The sequence below is a fragment of the Staurois parvus genome, unplaced genomic scaffold (assembly GCF_062004578.1).
Source record: "Staurois parvus isolate SC_StPar_1 unplaced genomic scaffold, SC_StPar_1.0 ptg000080l, whole genome shotgun sequence".
Taxonomy (NCBI): Eukaryota; Metazoa; Chordata; class Amphibia; order Anura; family Ranidae; genus Staurois; species Staurois parvus.
The window spans coordinates 8332396-8352171 of NW_028317876.1; the positions used below are offsets into that span (position 1 = coordinate 8332396).

The following is a 19776-nucleotide window of genomic DNA, read 5'->3' on the forward strand; positions in this document are numbered from 1 at the left end:
TTCTCCATAGAGTAGTATATTTAGAGAGGACACGGTATTGTCCAGAGACCTATTACAGTTCTACTGATTGCTTTTGGCATTATAAAACATCCGTGGTTTACTCAGAATCCCTCTCTTTGTCCTCTCTGAAGAAATAATCATTCTGACCATTTTTGGTTTACAGCTGTTATGTCCAGGTCCAAATCAAAGAATTTGTGTTTCTCTTTATTTGTGTTTGTATCTCTGGCATTGGCTGTTTTACTCCTGAGCACATAATGAAGTCTGACCTTTCTTCAGTGACTTCATTACAAAATTTGGAAACACCACATCATGATTATAATTGTACCTTGTCTAACCATGTTGGGCTGGTCAAATTACCTTTAAAGAGATCTCTCCACTACTCTAAATAATTCCTTATATAGTTATAGTACACATGAACAAATGGCTGTAACGTTTTATTTTGGCTGTGTTATTCTACTAATAGCATCCTGGTATGCTATTGAATGCTTCTCCTGTCAATGCATGGGAACCTTGATAAAGTTTGCTGGACTGCAATTGCTCTGCATGGTATTTGAGAGAGATCTCTGTTTGGATTGTTTCTAGATACTATTTATCTAGGATGCTACTGGTGGCATGAGCACCCATCTTCATCAGCATTGAAAGCCTTTGAAATAGACTGCTAAGTCTTCCCCCCCTCTGCTGGACTGTTAAAGAAATGGTCCTTTCTTTTTTCCACTCCTCATTGACTCCCTCTAAGTCTATCTGTCTGGAAGATCTGGCACTTATAACTTGAAAAATTCCTTGAACAAGCCTGTGATGGGAGTCACTTTGGGTGAAGGGCCCATGGAACCCAGCTCACTTTGGAGAGGTGGGGAGACCCCTGTCTCAGCTCCCCATATCCCTCAAATGTGTAAATTACCCTGTGCCTGTTAAGGGTAAAGGGTTATCTGTCCTAATATTGTGTGGGCTTTGTTACAGACTTTGTAGACATGTTTAGGAGATAGGTGGGGTGGGGGTTGTTGTTTAATGTTATGTGTATTAGCTTAGTGGGGGGAGTGTCTCCAGCAGCCCTCCCTCCTGATGAGACTGTATGCTGGTGTGAAGTTTGAATACCTGTGTGTTTCTTGTTATTAATTGTAGATTGCCCCGCCCTGTGTCCTTATGCAGGGAGGGGGGTTGTCCCTTGAGTGTATATATCTTGTATCTGTGTTCAAATAAACTAGTCTACTTCCTGATTTACTTCAAGACTGGTGTTGTCCAGTCTTGTATGGTCAGCTGTGGTGTCTGTTGTTGGTGTTCAGACAGGGAAGCGGTATTCTAACGGAAGTACTCAAGCGCAGTCTGGGTCGGTTCTGTTACAAAGCCGTCCTAGGCTTGAAAGTGTGCCTCCACTTTCCAGAGTTACAGAAAGTCTGTTAACCTTTGTGAACACTTGGACAACCTGTATTTCCATGCTTGGGTGTAGTGGGTATAGTCCCAGGGCTACAAACTGGAGTTTTGCTCTGTGCCTTCTGTTTTCTTACCTATAAACCACCTGTGAAACCACATAGATTAGCAGATCTTTATGAGCCCTCTCAGGTCTTTGGATCAAGGTGACATTACCCCAGTTCTTGTGGCAGAATGGTTTCACACATTTGTATTCCAGCTTGATCAACAAAGCCATGCCCATAGGAGGTATTCACTCAGTCTTGTCTAAAAGTTCCAAACGGGCTTCACTGAATCTGGAAATTCTGCAAGGAACCAATCCTATCCATTATTGTCTCTCTTTACCAGAGAGACTTTGGGAGAGATTTACTAAAACCAATGCACGCAGGACCTGGTGCAGCTGTGCATAGGAAGTAGGAACCAATCCACTGCTAGGTTTTATTGTCAAAGCCTAATTGAACAAGCTAAAGTTAGAAACTGATTAGTTACTATTCACAGCTGCAGCAGTTTTAGTAAATCTCCCATTTTCTGTCTTCTGTGGACATCAAATATGCTTACCTGTTGACCTTGACAGTTTTCATCAAATTTTCTTATTTTCAGTGGATAGCATGCCAGAAAGCTGCTGAAATTTTAGCAGTATTGTCACCCTTCCCACGCAGTGCTACAGCTAACTGCAGTCCTGCATGGTTATGTCAGTGCTTCCTAAAACATTCAAGTATTCTCAGCCTATAGGAGGTACTGACACTGCTGGGCCTATAGGTGTAAGTGACATGGTGGAGCCCAATACTTCAATGCCCAGCTGCTATGGTGTCAGAACGGGGTCAAAGCAGTCCTGTGTAACCTCTTCAGAAAAAAAGGAGAAAAAAGGTTTTAAACAGGATTTTTTTTCTCTCTTGAATGTTATATATAGTATAGTGCTTTGCAGGCTTTTACTTTGGCATAACTGTAATAAAGGGCCCCTACATATACGTAATTTTGAGATTACATAAATTAATTATGATCTTTAGAGACACGTTTTTGCTTACTATAATAATCTTTGCTATGTGAATCTGTGAGTCATAAAATACTTTTTTTTAATCTCCACAGACTCTTTTGACATATGACCTACTAAAGAAGAGATATGTCAGCAGGAAGACTGGTCTTTACATTATTCCATGTCCAAAGCATGAATATAGGATACTCGATGGAGGGTTACTTCTGGGCCTCTCAGAGAATAGGTAAATCAGAAATTTATAGATGTATGGTACAGTTTGGGAGCAGGGAAACATTTGTCTCCCAGACACTCTCATTCCACTTATGCTCATGAAAGTGTGGATCCAACCAATTTGACCCAAGCAGTTGTACAGTTAGACAGTGGATTCTGTTTTTCAAAACCTTATAAGTATTTTACATGTTGCTAGTTAAATACCGTATTTTTCGCTCCATAAGACGCACTTTTTTCCCCCCAAAAAAGGGGGGAAAACGTCAGTGCGTCTTAATGAGCGAATATAAAGCGGCCGGTCCGGTATTTCTGCCGCCACCATGTCAGAATACCGGGCCGGCCGCTCAGCTGTTCTCTCCTGCAAGGCCTTACCTGTTCCTCGCTCCAGCGCTGCACAGTCTTCCCGCGCTGGCTTCTGTGACAGCCGTGTGCCCATTGAGCATGCGCTGCGCTTTGTGAATGGTCCAGTGTTTTCTGGGACACATTACAGGTCCCAGAAGGCGCCGGGCCATTCACAAAGCGCAGCGCTTCTCGCGCATGCGCAGTGGGCACCCGGCTGTCACAGAAGCCGGCGCGGGAAGAAGAGGGAAAGACAACGCCGCGGAAGTGGGAGCGGGTACCTGTCAAATTCAGGTACCCGCTCCCCCTCCCTCCCCAAAGGTCAGCAGTCTCTGGTCATTCCCTGCACTGTCTGCAGTCTCTGGTCATCTGTACTGTGTCCCTGGTATTTTCCCTGTACTATGTCCACAGTCTCTGGTCATCTCCTGTACTATGTCCGCAGTCTCTGGTCATCTCCTGTACTGTGTCCGCAGTCTCTGGTCATCTCCTGTACTGTGTCCGCAGTCTCTGGTTATCTCCTGTACTGTCCACAGTCTCTGGTCATCTCCCTGTACTGTGTCCGCAGTCTCTGGTCATCTCCTGTACTATGTCCGCAGTCTCTGGTCATCTCCTGTACTGTGTCCGCAGTCTCTGGTCATCTCCTGTACTGTGTCCGCAGTCTCTGGTCATCTCCTGTACTGTGTCCGCAGTCTCTGGTCATATCCTGTACTGTGTCCGCAGTCTCTGGTCATATCCTGTACTGTGTCCGCAGTCTCTGGTCATCTCCTGTACTATGTCCGCAGTCTCTGGTCATCTCCTGTACTGTGTCCGCAGTCTCTGGTCATCTCCTGTACTATGTAAGCAGCCTCTGGTCATCTCCTGTACTGTGTCCGCAGTCTTTGGTCATCTCCTGTACTGTGTCCGCAGTCTTTGGTCATCTCCTGTACTGTGTCCGCAGTCTCTGGTCATTCCCTGTACTATGTCTGCAGTCCATTGGTTCAGAATATTTTTTTTTCTTGTTTTTTGCCTCTAAAACCTAGGTGCGTCTTATGGTCAGGTGCGTCTTATGGAGCGAAAAATACGGTAATTAAAACAATAAATTAAACTTAGAAAAACAGTTGGACAATGGCCATGCTCAGCAGGTCACATTTGCCACCTCCTATGATCCCACTATTCTGAAGCTAAATATGATACTCTAACTCCTAAGTGTATCTATAGTGTATCCTAAGAGTATTTACAGCCAAAGCTTTTTTGGATAGAGTAGAGGAGGATTAGAACTACTGTCAAGTTTTACTGCCATTTGAGAGAATCCTTTACTGGTAAGAAGGCTGACTCTGTTCATAAAGTGAGCTAAGTGTTTGGTATAGACACATTTTTATACTTTAGCCATTCTTATAGAAAATAGATGTAACATTCAATGCAAAAGTGAATGTTTTGGAGGAGTTTACTTGGGTCTTCAGACAGTAGACAATGGAACAGTCAAACAAATACTCCAGGTAAATTCATATATGTGTGCTAATTATGTACTAAATAGTTTTCTGTACAAACAGTCTTTACAGCATTTTACACAGCAGCACAGTTCTGCTTTTGTTATGCTTTGAGTCTATTACGGTTGTTTGCAGTAAACCTAAGGAAGCAATGAAATCTCTGTAGTGTATTAATGTGCTTTTACCAAACAACTGTAGGAAAAACAATTTGCTGCATACAAAGTATCACAATATATGCCTACAACATGCACAATCTATCCTCCTAGCAAACAAGCATGTACAGTGTATGTGATACTGGTTATAGAGTCTTTTTACTTCTCCTTCCTTTTCAGAGTCCTCCAGTACAACTCCTTTCTTCATCCTCAACACATGGCTTGTTCAAGTCTTCTTTTTTCCCTTCTCCCTGCTTCCTGTAGCATCATTTCCTGTCCTGAGCTCATGAAGCCATCCAACAAGTTTGTTAGCACATAAATGGGGGGGGGGGGGCTAACTTCTAAAACAATTTATGGTCATCGTATATTTATGCTGTAAAAATCACTAAAATAACCATAGCAACACAAGTCCCTATGTTGCCTTTCACTGGACTTTATTGGATTATAAACAGGGAAAAAAACCCACCTCTGCCCAATTAGTAGGGACATGCTTTGGTAAAAAGTAAAGGTGAAGAAAGCTGAACCAGAACATATTGGGCAGCACAGTGGCTAAGTGGTTCGCACTTCTGCCTAGCAGCACTAGGGTTGTCAGTTTGAATCCCAAACACGGCACTGCCTGCCTGGGGTTTGCATGTTCTCCCTATGTTTGTGTGGGTTTCCTTTGGGTACTCGGGTTTCCTCTGACTTTCCAAAGACATGCTGGTAGATTAAATGGCCTCTGTCTAAATTGGCCCTAGTATGTATGTTTATGACTTAGGGACCTTAGATTGTAAGTTCCTTGAGGACAGGAAATTAATGTGAATGTATAATATATATGTAAAGTGCTGCATAAATCGACTGTGCTGTTTAACTACCTATGCAGTGTGTAAATTGGAAGACTATCTGTAGGGAATTACAATCCTTCGGTAGGTAAAATAGTAAACATGTATGTAAATGAGTGGTGCATGTAGCTGTTGGCCTAGACTTCCACTTAGGTAACAGAACTATTAATTAATATATAAGATAGTCATTGTGTGGTCTTGTCATCAATCTCCAACTACTTTTGCAGAGATCACTTTGTCATCTGGAATATGGATACAGGCTTTATAAAGGATCGGCTAAGGCCGCAGTTTAAGGACAAGCACCTGGCAATGGATCTATTGAGTGAACGTGACATATACAAGGGCAATACAAACAAGCAAGTATCGCAGCAGAAGAAGCACGTAAAAGAGACAGGTAGACTCTTAAAGAAAAAATATATAATGAAAACCCCACACGCTATTCAACAATATAAAAAGAAATAAAGATAAATAATCAGAAAGCAGCTATCACTACAAAATGTGCACTCCTCACACAACAACAGAAAAATTATTTGATCCACTCAATGATTTATCATATTTTAACAGATTTACATATATACATTTATTTAGATATTATTTATTGATTTGGGGACTTTGCACTGATAGCGCTTCACTGTTTAGAATCTTAAAGAAGATACAAAAACAATAATAAGGGGGCATGTTTACACTTACAATTACACTGTTCAACAGGCAAAAAGTTTTGGGCATAAAATTAGGTAATCTTACATAATTTTGGGGTGCTGAAAACGAAAATGACCCTAAAAAATGTTGATTGGCTCTAGTTTCCATGATATATTCACCCATCTAATGACGTAAGCCATTCAAAATTATGATGCAACTTCAGCTGCATATTGCGCAATTGATACTGGTGACCAATAGAAAATTGCATGTATACTGAGATGATGCAATATTAGCCTTTAATTGCATCACTTCACTGCATAAAAGCTGCAGTATCTGTAGCTGATTGTAGTTCGTCTTTACATTTCGTTTTATGCTTATATAGGCTACTCAGTAATGCCTCAAACTTGTGTGAATAAAGCAGATAATTTCTGCTATATCTGCGGTGAAATAACTTTTATCTCACAAAAAAGGAGGATAACAGGAATGATTAAGAAAGCCTACAACTTGTATTTTGGCTGCAAGATAGGAGACCAGGACAAGAGCTGGGCACCACATATATGCTGCAATTCTTGTGGGACGGCACTGGAGCAATGGTTGAATGGAAAAAAGGCATCTATGCCTTTCGCTGTGCCAATGATTTGGAGAGAGCCAACAGATCATGTTAGTAATTGTTACTTTTGTATGGTGCCTCCAACAAAAGGGCTAAATAAGAAGAAAAAGTTATCTGTGCACTATCCAAATATTCCATCGGCAATACGTCCAGTTCCTCATGGAGGGGGGCTACCAATTCCTAAAGCACCAGAATCCTTCGTGGTTGAGTCAAGTGAGGAAGAACCTGAAGCGTGTAGTCATCAACCGTCAACCTCACATGACCCAGACTTTCTTCCATCCACACCCACTGAACCACACCTCATTACACAAGTGGAATTGAGCGATCTTATCAGAGACCTGGATCTTCCCAAGAACAAGGCAGAGCTTTTGGGGTCAAGACTACAACAGTGGAATCTCCTAGCAAGTGATGTTCGTACGTCTTTCTACCGTCATCGTCAGAAAGATCTGATCCCATTCTTCGTCCAGGAAGGTGATATTGCTGTATGTAACAATGTTCACGGTTTAATCTCAGCCATCGGCGTATGCTATGATCCTGATGAGTGGAGGCTGTTCATTGATGCTTCAAAGGCGAGTCTTAAAGCTGTTTTGCTCCATAATGGCAATCAGCTGCCATCAGTTCCAGTTGCTTACGCAGTTTCAATGAAAGAAACGTATGAAAACTTGAAAGAGCTTTTAAGGTGCATCAACTATGATGAACATCAATGGTCGATTTGTGGTGACCTGAAGGTGATTGCTATCCTACTTGGACTTCAAGGTGGATATACTAAGTACTGCTGCTTCCTCTGTGAGTGGGACAGTCGTGCGAGAGAAATGCACTATGCCAAAAGAGACTGGCCATTACGCCATTCTTTCTCTGTTGCGTGGAAAGGAAAAGGCTGCCTGGACAGCATTTGTATCAGTGACATCAAATTTTCTTGGAAACAATAAAACACCAGACTACAAGAAAGTGGTAGAAAAACTCATCCAGACTTACAGAAATCTGGGTTGCAACATGTCTCTAAAAATTCATTTTCTACATTCGCATCTGGATTTTTTCCCACCAAACTGTGGAGCAGTGAGTGATGAACACGGAGAGCGCTTCCATCAAGACATTGCAGCTATGGAAAGAAGATATCAAGGTAAATGGAGCCCATCAATGCTTGCTGACTATTGCTGGACAGTTGTAAGAGATAGCCCTTTCCTCGAATACAAGAGAAAAGCCAAGAGAAGCAAAACCGACACAAACTGAAGACAAAACTAGTGAGAATCCTAAGTATTAAAATGATTCAACTTAACTTATGGCTATAATTTTTCTTGGTAATCTTATGCAATATATTATGCCATTTAGGCTTTGTTATGTAGTCAATATCACTTGCTTTATATTTGTGGAAAGACATCTATCTATATAATTATTGTGCATTATGTAGTCATTACGCCTATAGTAGAAAACTTTCCGTTTACAGAAAAACTAGAGCCAATTGACAAATTTCATTGTTATATTTGAACTCAGAATGTGAAATTCATTAAGAAATGGATCCTTTTGTTTCCAAAACTGGCAAAAAATAAAAATTTGTTGAACAGTGTTATCAGTATTTATAAGGTAATAAACAGTGACAGGTAGAATCTCCTCTAAGGTCAGTTGCACAGGAGAAAAATAATTTACTGATGTTTATACTCAGAATCTTGTTGACAGACAGGCGCATAAAGGTGCATAACTGTATAGGCGAGTAAAATTCTTCTTCATTGCCAGTGTTGTAATATACTCATTACACTCACGTAAACATGCTTATACAAGTGAAACTCGAAAAATTAGAATATCGTGCAAAAGTTCATTTATTTCAGTAATGCAACTTAAAAGGTGAAACTAATATATGAGATAGACTCATTACATGCAAAGCAAGATAGTTCAAGCCATGATTTGTCATAATTGTGATGATTATGGCTTACAGCTCATGAAAACCCCAAATCCACAATCTCAGAAAATTAGAGTATTGTGAAAAGGTGCAATATTCTAGGCTCAAAGTGTCCCAATCTAATCAGCTAATTAAGCCATAACACCTGCAAAAGGTTCCTGAGCCTTTAAATGGTCTCTCAGTCTGGTTCAGTAGGAATCACAATCATGGGAAAGACTGCTGACCTGACGGTTGTGCAGAAAACCATCATTGACACCTTCCATAAGGAGGGAAAACCTCAAAAGGTAATTGCAAAAGAAGTTGGATGTTCCCAAAGTGCTGTATCAAAGCACATTAATAGAAAGTTATGTGGAAGGGAAAAGTGTAGAAGAAAAAGGTGCACAAGCAGCAGGGATGACCGCAGCCTGGACAGGATTGTCAGGAAAAGGCATCAAGAGCCACCACACACAGATGGATCCTGGACATGGGCTTCAAATGTCGTATTCCTCTTGTCAAGCCGCTCCTGAACAACAAACAACATCAGAAACGTCTTACCTGGGCTAAAAAAAAAGAGACCTGATCTGTTGCTCAGTGGTCCAAAGTCCTCTTTTCTGATGAGAGCAACTTTTGCATCTCATTTGGAAACCAAGGGCCCAGAGTATGGAGGAAGAATGGAGAGGCACACACTGCAAGATGCTTGAAGTCCAGTGTGAAGTTTCCACAATCTGTGTTGATTTGGGGAGCCATGTCATCTGCTGGTGTTGGTCCACTGTGCTTCATTAAGTCCAGGGTCAACGCAACCGTCTACCAGGGGATTTTGGAGCACTTCATGCTTCCTTCCGCAGACGGGCTTTATGGGGATGCTGACTTCATTTTCCAGCAGGACTTGGCACCTGCCGACACTGCCCACACTGCCAAAAGCACAAAAACCTGGTTCCATGACCGTGGGATTACTGTGCTTGATTGGCCAGCAAACTCGCCTGACCTGAACCCCATAGAGAATCTATGGGGCATTGCCAAGAGAAAGATGAGAGACATGAGACCGAACAATGCAAAAGAGCTGAAGGCCGCTATTGAAGCATCCTGGTTTTCCAGAACACCTCAGCAGTGCCATAGACTGATAGCTTCCATGCCACGCCGCATTGAGGCAGTAATTGCTGCAAAAGGGGTCCAAACCAAGTACTGGGTACATATGCATGCTTATACTTTTCAGAGGTCCGATATTATTCTATGTACAATCCTTGTTGTATTGATTGCTTGTAATATTCTAATTTTCTGAGATTGTGGATTTGGGGTTTTCATGAGCTGTAATCCATAATCATCACAATTATGACAAATCACGGTTTGAACTATCTTGCTTTGCATGTAATGAGTCTATCTCATATATTAGTTTCACCTTTTAAGTTGCATTACTGAAATAAATGAACTTTTGCACGATATTCTAATTTTTCGAGTTTAATCTGTACATGCTCATAGACTCCCTTGCCAGCCTGATTCTTCCACATTTATGGTTTGGTCTCACCACTCTACCAGGGCCTCCAAACCTGGGATTGGTCAAACTCCCATAAACATGCAGATTATGTCTCCACCCCTTCTGCCCACTGGTTTCTGAAAGGTTCCATCGTCCTCCAGAACCAGGTGGAGGCGATAGAGTCCCAACCTGTTAAGCCTTCCAGCCTCACCTGCAGCAACCCGACCTAATTACAGACTCACACAGTTACCATGTGTCAAACACAATAAATTTACCTACACTATTCTAGTAGCACACTAGAGGGTGCTACACCTTTTATCTGCAGTAAAGTGTAGTAAAAAGCATGTGATACCATGCCATACCATGACACATTGTATTTTGGTGTCTTTCATTTGGCACCCCAATGCACCTTGCAAACAAACCTCAATAACAAATCTGTGCATTGTGGTACAGTGCGTTGAAAAAAAAAAGTGCAAGTCTGTTTTTTCATGTGTTGAGGTGCACTGACACATTTGTGGTAGGCTTACTGCCCAAGGTGGATCGTTTATCCAGAGAGAGGTATAGAAGCAGCTGACAAGCGTTCAAGAAGTGCTACTGAACTGAACGCTTGTTTTTTACTTTTATTTTTTAATTGCTGAACAGTAATTTTACATTGTGGGTCCACACTGCAACTGCGAGCTGAGCATTTGGCTTGTGGTTGTGGTGCAGCCTCACTGAACTCAATGGGCACGTTTGACAAGTGGTGCTGCGGCTCATGAAGCGTCACAGCCAGAGCATGTGTACAGTTCTATCCAACTGTAGTGTTACAGTTTAGGTGGGGGGGGAGGTGAGGGGGTGGTGGTAAAGCCACTGCTCAGCTCCCTGTTTTTTATGCCCCCCGGCCACCTGTGTTAAAAACCCTGTAGTACAAATAAATGTTTTCACTAATGCGCTTAGGTTGATGCAATGTATTATGTGAACGTCTCCTAAATGTTATTTCAAAAGTTGTTTTCACTCTTTCTAAACCTGTGGCTTTTATTTAAAATAGTTGGTGATCTTGTCATAAAAGTATATGATTAAACACTCCCTGTTATGAGGTGGCAACCAGCTCTGCTCCTGCGTTATTACCCTCTCACATGTGGTCATGGAGACTACAAGCCAAGGTGCTGACATGCTTTGAGCATGCATGGTCCACCATTGTTACTGGTCCACCATTGTCAGGAAGATGGTCCTAAGCAATGTCATGCATGTGTTTGCGTGTGCATGCGTGTCACCTTAAAAAGAAAATACTTCCATCTAACATTTCCAAAGAGATAAAACTGTGTCTAGCAGCACAGATTAAAATATTGTACCATGTATTTGTCAGTCACTTCTTCAACACAACGTTTCTATAGCTTTCATATGTGTGTAACACTTTTGTGAGAAACCTTACAGGACATTTTGTGCTTTTCAGTTCTTCTGACGCCATGGGAAAGACGCAATGAGACCAAAACTGCAAAGAAACGTAGAAAGGAAAGAGAGGTAAAGAAGGAGATAGAAAAAATTCAGCAGCTGGCAAACGAGAAGAATAATGCAATCGATCAGTACCTGCTTAGTGACAATGAAAAGGTAACTTTGTGTGCCAGAGGACCCATTATCAGCAATGTGGAAACAGTCACTGCTGATATCCTTCATGGTAGAGTTGACACTGGTTTCCTCCAAACTGATCAAAAACTCATACTTCAATGAGCTCATGTGAGCTGTGCAGAAGGTAACTAGGCTCATAGCTCAACACAGAAATTGGGGTTCAGGATAAAGATGAGTTTGGGGAACGCCCAAGCATATCTTTACTCCAGGCCTGGCTATCATTCACTTATAACTTCCTTCACTGACCTGAAGCAAACATATGCACATCAGGTGTTGGGACTTGCCTGTTCTTACTAGATACAGAAACAATGACATGTACAGTGCATCCAGGAAGTATTCACAGCGCTTAACTTTTGCCACGTTATGTTATGTTACAGCCTTATTCCAAAATGGATTAAATTCATTTTTTTCCTCAACATTCTACAAACAATACCCCATAATGACAATGTGATATAAGTTCATTTTGAAATCTTTGCAATTTATTAAAAATAAAAAACGAAAAAAACCACATGTACATAAGTACTCACAGCCTTTGTTGAAGCACCTTTAGCACCAATTACAGCCTCAAGTTGTTTTGAGTATGATGCTACAAGCTTGGCACACCTATTTTTCAGAAATTTCTCCCATTCTTCTTTGCAGTACCTCTCAAGCTCCATCAAGTTGGAAGGGGAGCGTCGGTGCACAGCCATTTTCGGATATCTCCAATCGGGTTCAAGTCTGGGCTCTGGCTGGGCCACTCCAGGACATTCACAGAGTTGGCCCGTAGCCACTCTTTTGTTATGTAGGCTGTGTGCTTAGGGTCGTTGTCCTGTTGAAAGATGAACCATCGCCCCATTCTAAGGTCCAGAGCGCTCTGGAACAGGTTTTCATCAAAGATGTCTCTGTACATTGCTGCATTTATCTTTCCTTTGATCCTGACTAGTCTCCCAGTTCCTGCCACTGAAAAACATCCCCACAGTATGATGCTGCCACCACCATGCTTCACGGTAGGGATGGTATTGGCCACGTGGTGAGCGGTGCCTGGTTTCCTCCAGACATGACGCTTGGCATTCAAGTCAAAGAGTTCAGTCTTTGTTTCATCAGATCAGAGAGTTTTGTTTCTCATGGTCTGAGAGTCCCTCAGGTGTCTTTTGGCAAACTCCAGGCGGCCTGCCATTTGCCTTTTACTGAGGAGTGGCTTCCGTCTGGCCACTCTACCATACAGGCCTGATTGGTGGAGTGCTGCAGAGATGGTTGTTCTTCTGGAAGGTTCTCCTCTCTCCACGCTGGAGCTCTTTCAGAGTGACCATTGGGTGCTTGGTTACCTCTCTGGCTAAGACCCTTCTCCCTCGATCACTCATTTTGGCCAGGCGGCCCGCTCTAGGAAGATTCCTGGTGGTTCCAAACTTCTGCCATTTACGGATGATGCAGGCCACTGTGCTCATTGGGATCTTCAATGCTGCAGAAATGTTTCTGTACCCTTCCTCAGATCTGTACCTTGATACAATCCTGTCTCGGAGGTCTACAGACAACTCCTTGGACTTCATGGCTTAGTTTGTGCTCTGACATGCACTGTTAACTGTGGGACCTTATATAGACGATTTTATGTCTTTCCTAATCATGTCCAATCAACTGAATTTCCCACAGGTGGACTCCAATCAAGTTGTGGAAACATCTCAAGGATGATCAGTGGGAACAGGATGCACCAGAGCTCAGTTTTGAGTGTCATGGCAAAGGCTGTGAATATTTATGTACATGTGGTTTTTTTCGTTTTATATTTTAATAAATTGCAAAGATTTCAAAACGAACTTCTTTCACATTGTCATTATGGAGTATTGTTTGTAGAATGTTGAGGAAAAAAATAAATTTGAATCCATTTTGGAATAAGGCTGTAATATAACAAAATGTGGCAAAATATAAATATTCAGAAGCCTGGCAGTCTGGGAGTCCAGGGTCTAGTCATCTCGAGAGACCCCTGTGCTGGGGGAAGAGAGGAGAAGGAGAGACTGAGGAGAGGAACAGGAAAGCTCCAGGAGTTCACTCAGCTTAGGTCTCAGCTAAGCCTAGCTGCAGAACCACAGCCAAGCCAGAAATAGCTTTTACATTGGGGGCAAAGACAACACCACTTCTGGATTCTGGGAATTTCCTAGGGGACTGAGTGACTAACAAACCAGTCATTACCCCTAAGGGAGGGAAAGGACAGTGGAGTGCAATACCTCATGTCTCTGGATCAGAATGTAGCTCAAGTGCAGTGCAAGACAGCCATGAGCACACTAATTCTCCAAACCTGAGACTAGAGCAGCCAGGTGCTAGGCAATACAGCTAGGGGCTGTGTCTTTAATACAACTTTTTGTAACTGTTACTCCTTTTTTTGTTCTGCACTACAACTCCCATTGCTGTGCAATACAGCTTGCATCCTGAATTAGAGTGGCCAAAGACTGTTAGTGCATAGTTCTACAATGTTTCTTCAGTTTGGAGTATTCCATGCATTCCCATTCCCCATCCAAGTTCATCATTCCCAAATAAAAAACAAAACCCCTAGACTCTTTATTGAGCCATCTGGAAGTGTGTGAAAATACAGTTTGGTATTTTGGCCTGAAATCCAGCGGCTCCTTCAGGGGTAGCACCACATAAAAAAGCTGACCCTGTTTTTGTGTTTCCTTACATTGTTTTCCGTTTACATTCCACCCCGCCACCTGGTCCTGATGCCTCCTGGAATATCAAGATCGTGGCTGAAGCAGAAGCAGGAAGAACATGTTTTTCTTCAGCATAGGTTTCCTCAAAGTGGTTGTAAACCTTAAACATGAAAAGTGATCAAAACACATCCCTCTATAGTGTGTACTAGCCTGAATCCAAAGCACCTAGTCTGACTCCTCTCTGATCCCTCTGCTATCTACATGAGTCACTGACAGAACTTTAAACTGACACCTCAGCCTCCCAGGAGATGGCCCGCCCCTCTTCCAACACAAAACAGGTGACGCAAGCTCAGCTCTGTGTTTTTCTCTTTGAGCCTGTTAGAGGGGGCTGTGTGTCTTCCCTCCAATCAGCTATCAGATTTTATGGAGCTCTGTGCTCTAGCTCTGCAATGTGTATGATGTCAGATCCATGCCCCCTGCTTTCTGCTGGAGGGAGATGCTGTGTAAAATGTGTGTTTTGAAAGACTGTAGAAGAGAGAAGAATCACTGTCAGCAGAATGTAAACAAAAGAAAGTGCCAGTTAAAAAAAAATGTGTAAGAACAGCATGGAGGTCCCTCTTAATCCATACCAGGCCCTTCAGGTTTGGTTTGGATTTTGAGGAGAACCCCATGCCAAACTTTTTTTAAAAAATGGCATGGGGTCCCCCAAAATTCATACCAGATCCTTATCTAAGCATGCAGCCCCACAGGCCAGATAAGGGGGGGGAGGACTAATGAGTGCCCCTCTCCTGAACCATACCAAGCCAAATACCTTTAACATGCGGGGTGCTTTAGGGGAGGGGGCTCCCTCCCCCAAAGCACCTTGTCTTCATGTTGTTGAGGACAAGGGCCTCTTCTCAACAATCCTGGGTGGTGGTTGTGGAGGTCTGTGGACAGAGGGCTTATTGAAATCTGGAAGCCTCCAGATCCTGCCCCCCCATGTGAATGAGTATGGGGTACATAGTACCAAAAAATTGTCAAAAGTAAAAAATAAACCCACATAGAATTTTTGGGGAGCCCCCTTCCCTTCAAGCACTCCCCCCCCAAGTTGAGCGCATGTGGACTGGTATGGTTCTGGGGAGGGCTAACTTGTCATCATCCTCCGTTTCCTGCCTGCTGGGTTGTATGCTTGGATAAAGGTCTGATATAGATTTTGGGGGGAGCCCATGTGATTTTTTTTACATTTTAGCTTGGGGTTCCCCATAAATTCCATACCTTGGGGTCTGTTATGGATTTTGGGGGACTCCCATTTTCTTTGTTTTTAACAGGCACTTTTGTCTACATTTTGCTGACAGTGGGGAATCCCACTGACAGCAGATGAGTCATGGTTAATTTAATTACAAGCTGCCTGCCTAATTAATCTCTTACAAGAATTTCCACATCTGGCTTATGTCTTTGCTAAATCTCAGAATGGGGGTGCACATACCCACGCACCAGAAGCCACTGGGAAACCAAGTTACATAATCATATAGTTAGGCTTTTTTTTTATATATACAAGAGTATAAGATTAAGGGTCTCATATGTTGTAACACCTAAGGATGGAGGTCTAATCAGCAATATCATAATGTGTTACAACATATGAGACCCTTAACCTTATACCCTTGTATATATAAAAAAATCCTAACTATATGATTAGGTAACTTGGTTTCCCAGTGGCTTCTGGTGCTTGGGTATGTGCACTCCCGTTCTGAGATTTAACAGATGAGTCATGGTTGTTAAGGACATGGCGGCCTCCCTCTCCTAAACAACCTGCGCTATTCCAAATGAAACAAACTGAATGCCGAAGATACGAAACAAATTCCGAAAATGAATAGGTCCACTAACAAATGCATTAACAAATACATCTGAAAATTAATTCTTCAATTAATAAATGGATTTGAAAACTAAACAGAACAAAATTTTCACGTGCACGTGTCTATTCTACAATGTGCGCACGTGCCTATTCTACAATGTGCATGCCGGAAAATGTTGTTTCGTTTCATTTTGCAATCTACTCTGCAATCCCTTTCAATGCTGTTTTGCTTTTTCAGGTGATCGTATGTTCATATTATGCACATCACCTTTGTGTGTTCAGCTTGGACACAATGAGCCACCTACACACACTGGAATACAAGACTTCAATGCTATTCTTGCACAATGCTGCACTGACATACAGTGGCAGCTACCTTGCCCTATCCAACTACTGTGATGCTGAAAAAAATAGTTATGTAACTCTCTGGGACCTTCATAACGGACTGGTAATATATTCATTGTTTTATGTTTGACTTTAATAGGTTTTATTTCTACATAAAACTCAACTTCAGGTAGACAGCTTAAGGTGAAGTTCTGGTACGATATGTTTTCTATAGCTTAGAACAGTGTAAGTATGTATGTTCCATACCTATGGGATCCCCCTGGAAGCTGGAAATCATTGTAGTAGGTACCACTGCTCCAGTGATCTCCACTAGCATCTGGGTCCTGTGCTGGGTGGCTGCCCTGCTGTACTGTGAACACATAAAGTCATTTGCTAGGCATGGGCACCTTTTAAAGAACACTTTGCATTTTGTTAATGAATGCAAAGATTTCTCTGAGAGGCAGGGTGGTGACGGTCAGAGAACACATTGCACACATTGAGAAAATGCAAAACGTGTTGCCTGAATGGCACCCATTTCGAGCAAGTGACCACCTGTGTTCACAGTACAGCACAGAAGCCAGTGGAGATCACTGCAGTAGCGGGATGCCACAGGTATGGTACATACATACATACATACATCCAGTCCAGTGTAAATATATAAAAAAATTCCATACCTAAACTTTGGCTTTAATATACAGTTGAATTATATATACATGTCAGCTGCTTTGAATGCATAAAGATTGTATTTCTGTCCATCCAGTCCTGAGATTTCTGCAGCCCTACCAGACAGCAGAGCAAGGTTATTTATATTTAAGGTCTGACATTGCAGCTCTCTGAAAATGAAGTTTGTACTAAAGAAAGAGGGTGAATATGACAGCCAGCAAACTAGTATTTTCAGAAGGTCAGTAAAGGTAGCCTCTGTCAGGAAAACTTTGGACCATTCAGAGTATGAACCATTGATTGCAAGTCTCTGGATGCAGTCTACATTCTCAAATCTCTAAACTAATAGATCCTAAAGCAGTATTACCACTTGAGCTCCAGAGGATTTACCCCCCTTAACGACCAGGCCTCTTTTTGCTACTCGGCGCTGCACTAATTCAACTGATAATTGCGCGGTCATGCAATGCTGCACCCAAACGAAATTTACGTCCTTTTTTCACATAAATAGAGCTTTCTTTCGGTGTAATTTGATCACCTGTGCGCTTTTTATTTTCATGCTATAAACAAAAAAAGGCCAAAAATTTTGAAGAAAAACAATATTTTTTATTTTCAGCTATAAAAAATATATAGTAAACTCAAAGTTGGTTATAAATTTAGGCCAAAATGTATTCTGCTACATGTTTTTGGTAAAAAAAATCCCAATAAGTGTATATTGATTGCTTTTTGTGGAAGTTATAGCGTCTACAAACTATGGTATAGATACTGCAATTTACGCCATTTTTCTGCTATACAGCGCTGCGCTAGTTTAATGGACAATTGCGCGGTCATGCAATATGGTATATAAATGAAATTTACATCCTTTTTTTTGGTATTTGATCGTCTGTGCGGTTTTTATTTTTTGCGCTATAAAAAAAAAAGTCTGACAATTTTGAGGAAAAAAAAACAATATTTTGGACTTTTTGCTATAAAACATGTCCAGTAAAAAAAAAATGCAAAAATCAAATTTAGTCATAAATTTCTGCTAAAATGCATTCTGCGACATGTCTTTGCTACAAAAAAAACCAATACGTGTAAATTAATTGGTTAACGTGAAAGTTATGGCGTTTACAAATGGTGGGAAAGATACTGGGATTTTTAGTTTTTTTTTTATACTAATAATGGTGGCGATCAGCGAATTATGGCGGCGATCAGGGACTTATGGCAGCGACCAGCGACTTATGGCGGGACTGCGGCAGACATTTTGACATTGGGGGGTACTGACTTGGGGTCACTGACATCCCCAAAAACACTAATACAGTGATCAGTGCAAAAAAAAACCTGACACTGTACTAATGGCAATGGGGAGGAAGGGGTTAACTTTATTTTGCAGGGATGGGTTATAGGAGTGAGGGGAGTGTTTTACTAGGGGGCGGGGGTGTGTGCTGGACGGGACAAGGCTGACCGAGAAAGAGAAACTGTTCTTTCTCGATCAGCTCATCCTCGAGCTGACAGGGAAGTGACAGACAGCACAGCTACTGCAGCTGTGCTCTCTGTCACTGTTTGCCGCCGATCACCGGGACATAGCCGCTAAGGAGCGGCTGTGACCCGGCGACTGACATCTGCGGCGGTGAACCACGGGACAAATAGGGCGGGCGCGCGCGCCCCCTATTTGTTTACAAAACACACGTTTTAAAACGTGGTTTTGCCTGTGAGTGCCGCCCTGCCTCTGTATATGTACAGTGGCTGGGCGGCATGCGGTTAAACCCAAAAGCACACATTTGCTATGATGCAGGTTACCAATTCTTGGATGTGATGGCTGTATTAGTTTTCTTTTTTGTGCTTTCTATCTTTTATTTTCACCTGGTGATCCTGACAGTAAGTCTGTTGTTTTTCAACAGAACACGCTATCCTGCAGATGTAGCAGTTAGAGGGTTGAGAAAAACCATTTAATGCTGACAGGGGTGCTTACAACAATCATCTTTTTTTCATTGATATAAAACCTTTATCTCAAAACAAACAAAACTGTTCCTGTAACTATTTAAATAGTTTTAGTTGGAGTTTGGCTTTAAATTGTTTAGTGTATCAAAATCTGCTGGTACATGTTAGGCTTGGTTCAGATCTATGCAGCTGCTTTCTGCGTTGTATTTCAATGTTCTGCCCTACCCACAGAAACTCAGGAAAAAAAAGTCCCAGCCCCTTTTTTAATTGTGCCACGCGGAACCATATGATGCTGCGGCACCATGCAGATTTGCACCAAAACACCTGCATCTTGCCAATGTGTGGGAGTGCCATTAAAGAATTAATGTTTGTTAAAGAGCAGAGCGGTTGTCTCGTGATTGTGTGCGCACTCCAACATTACCCTACCCCCAGATCACCAGGTAAAACCAGAAGTAAAAAAGCTTAAAAAAAAAAGAAAAATAATGGAGCCACCACATCTAGTGATTGGTAAGTTGCAATATATTAATTTTTTTGGGTTTAATACCGCTTTAGTTTACACATTTTCTGAGGAAGCTTGTTTTCACAAATTCTTCTTTATGAAGCACCCTCCGAGTATAGTACTAGGATATAAATAGTAAGATTAGTGTAGCTTGCCCTTCTGCCTAAATTTATCCTTGGCATTCTGCTTAACAGAGTGCTGCAATCTATTAGTCAGGACTGCTCGAGATGCTCTGGTGCTATTGAGCATGCCTTGAGCTCCCACTGCCTTCTGGAAGCCACTAGAGCTTTCCAGAGCATAGGTAAGAACTAGGCAAATGAAGCTAGAATATGGATACAGCTCTGGCCAATTA

The 19776-nt window shown here is 42.0% G+C and overlaps 1 protein-coding gene across 1 annotated transcript in view; it reads left to right on the forward strand.

Annotated features, from left to right (window-relative positions):
• The window catches only part of LOC149469200 (uncharacterized), a 119670-nt gene that overhangs the window by 91831 nt on the left and 8063 nt on the right, over positions 1 to 19776 (forward strand). The window contains exons 26-29 of the mRNA XM_089669638.1: positions 2491 to 2621; positions 5611 to 5777; positions 11409 to 11563; positions 16266 to 16472. Of these exons, the coding sequence (XP_089525764.1) occupies positions 2491 to 2621; positions 5611 to 5777; positions 11409 to 11563; positions 16266 to 16472 (660 nt within the window). The remainder of the gene's footprint in view (positions 1 to 2490; positions 2622 to 5610; positions 5778 to 11408; positions 11564 to 16265; positions 16473 to 19776) is intronic.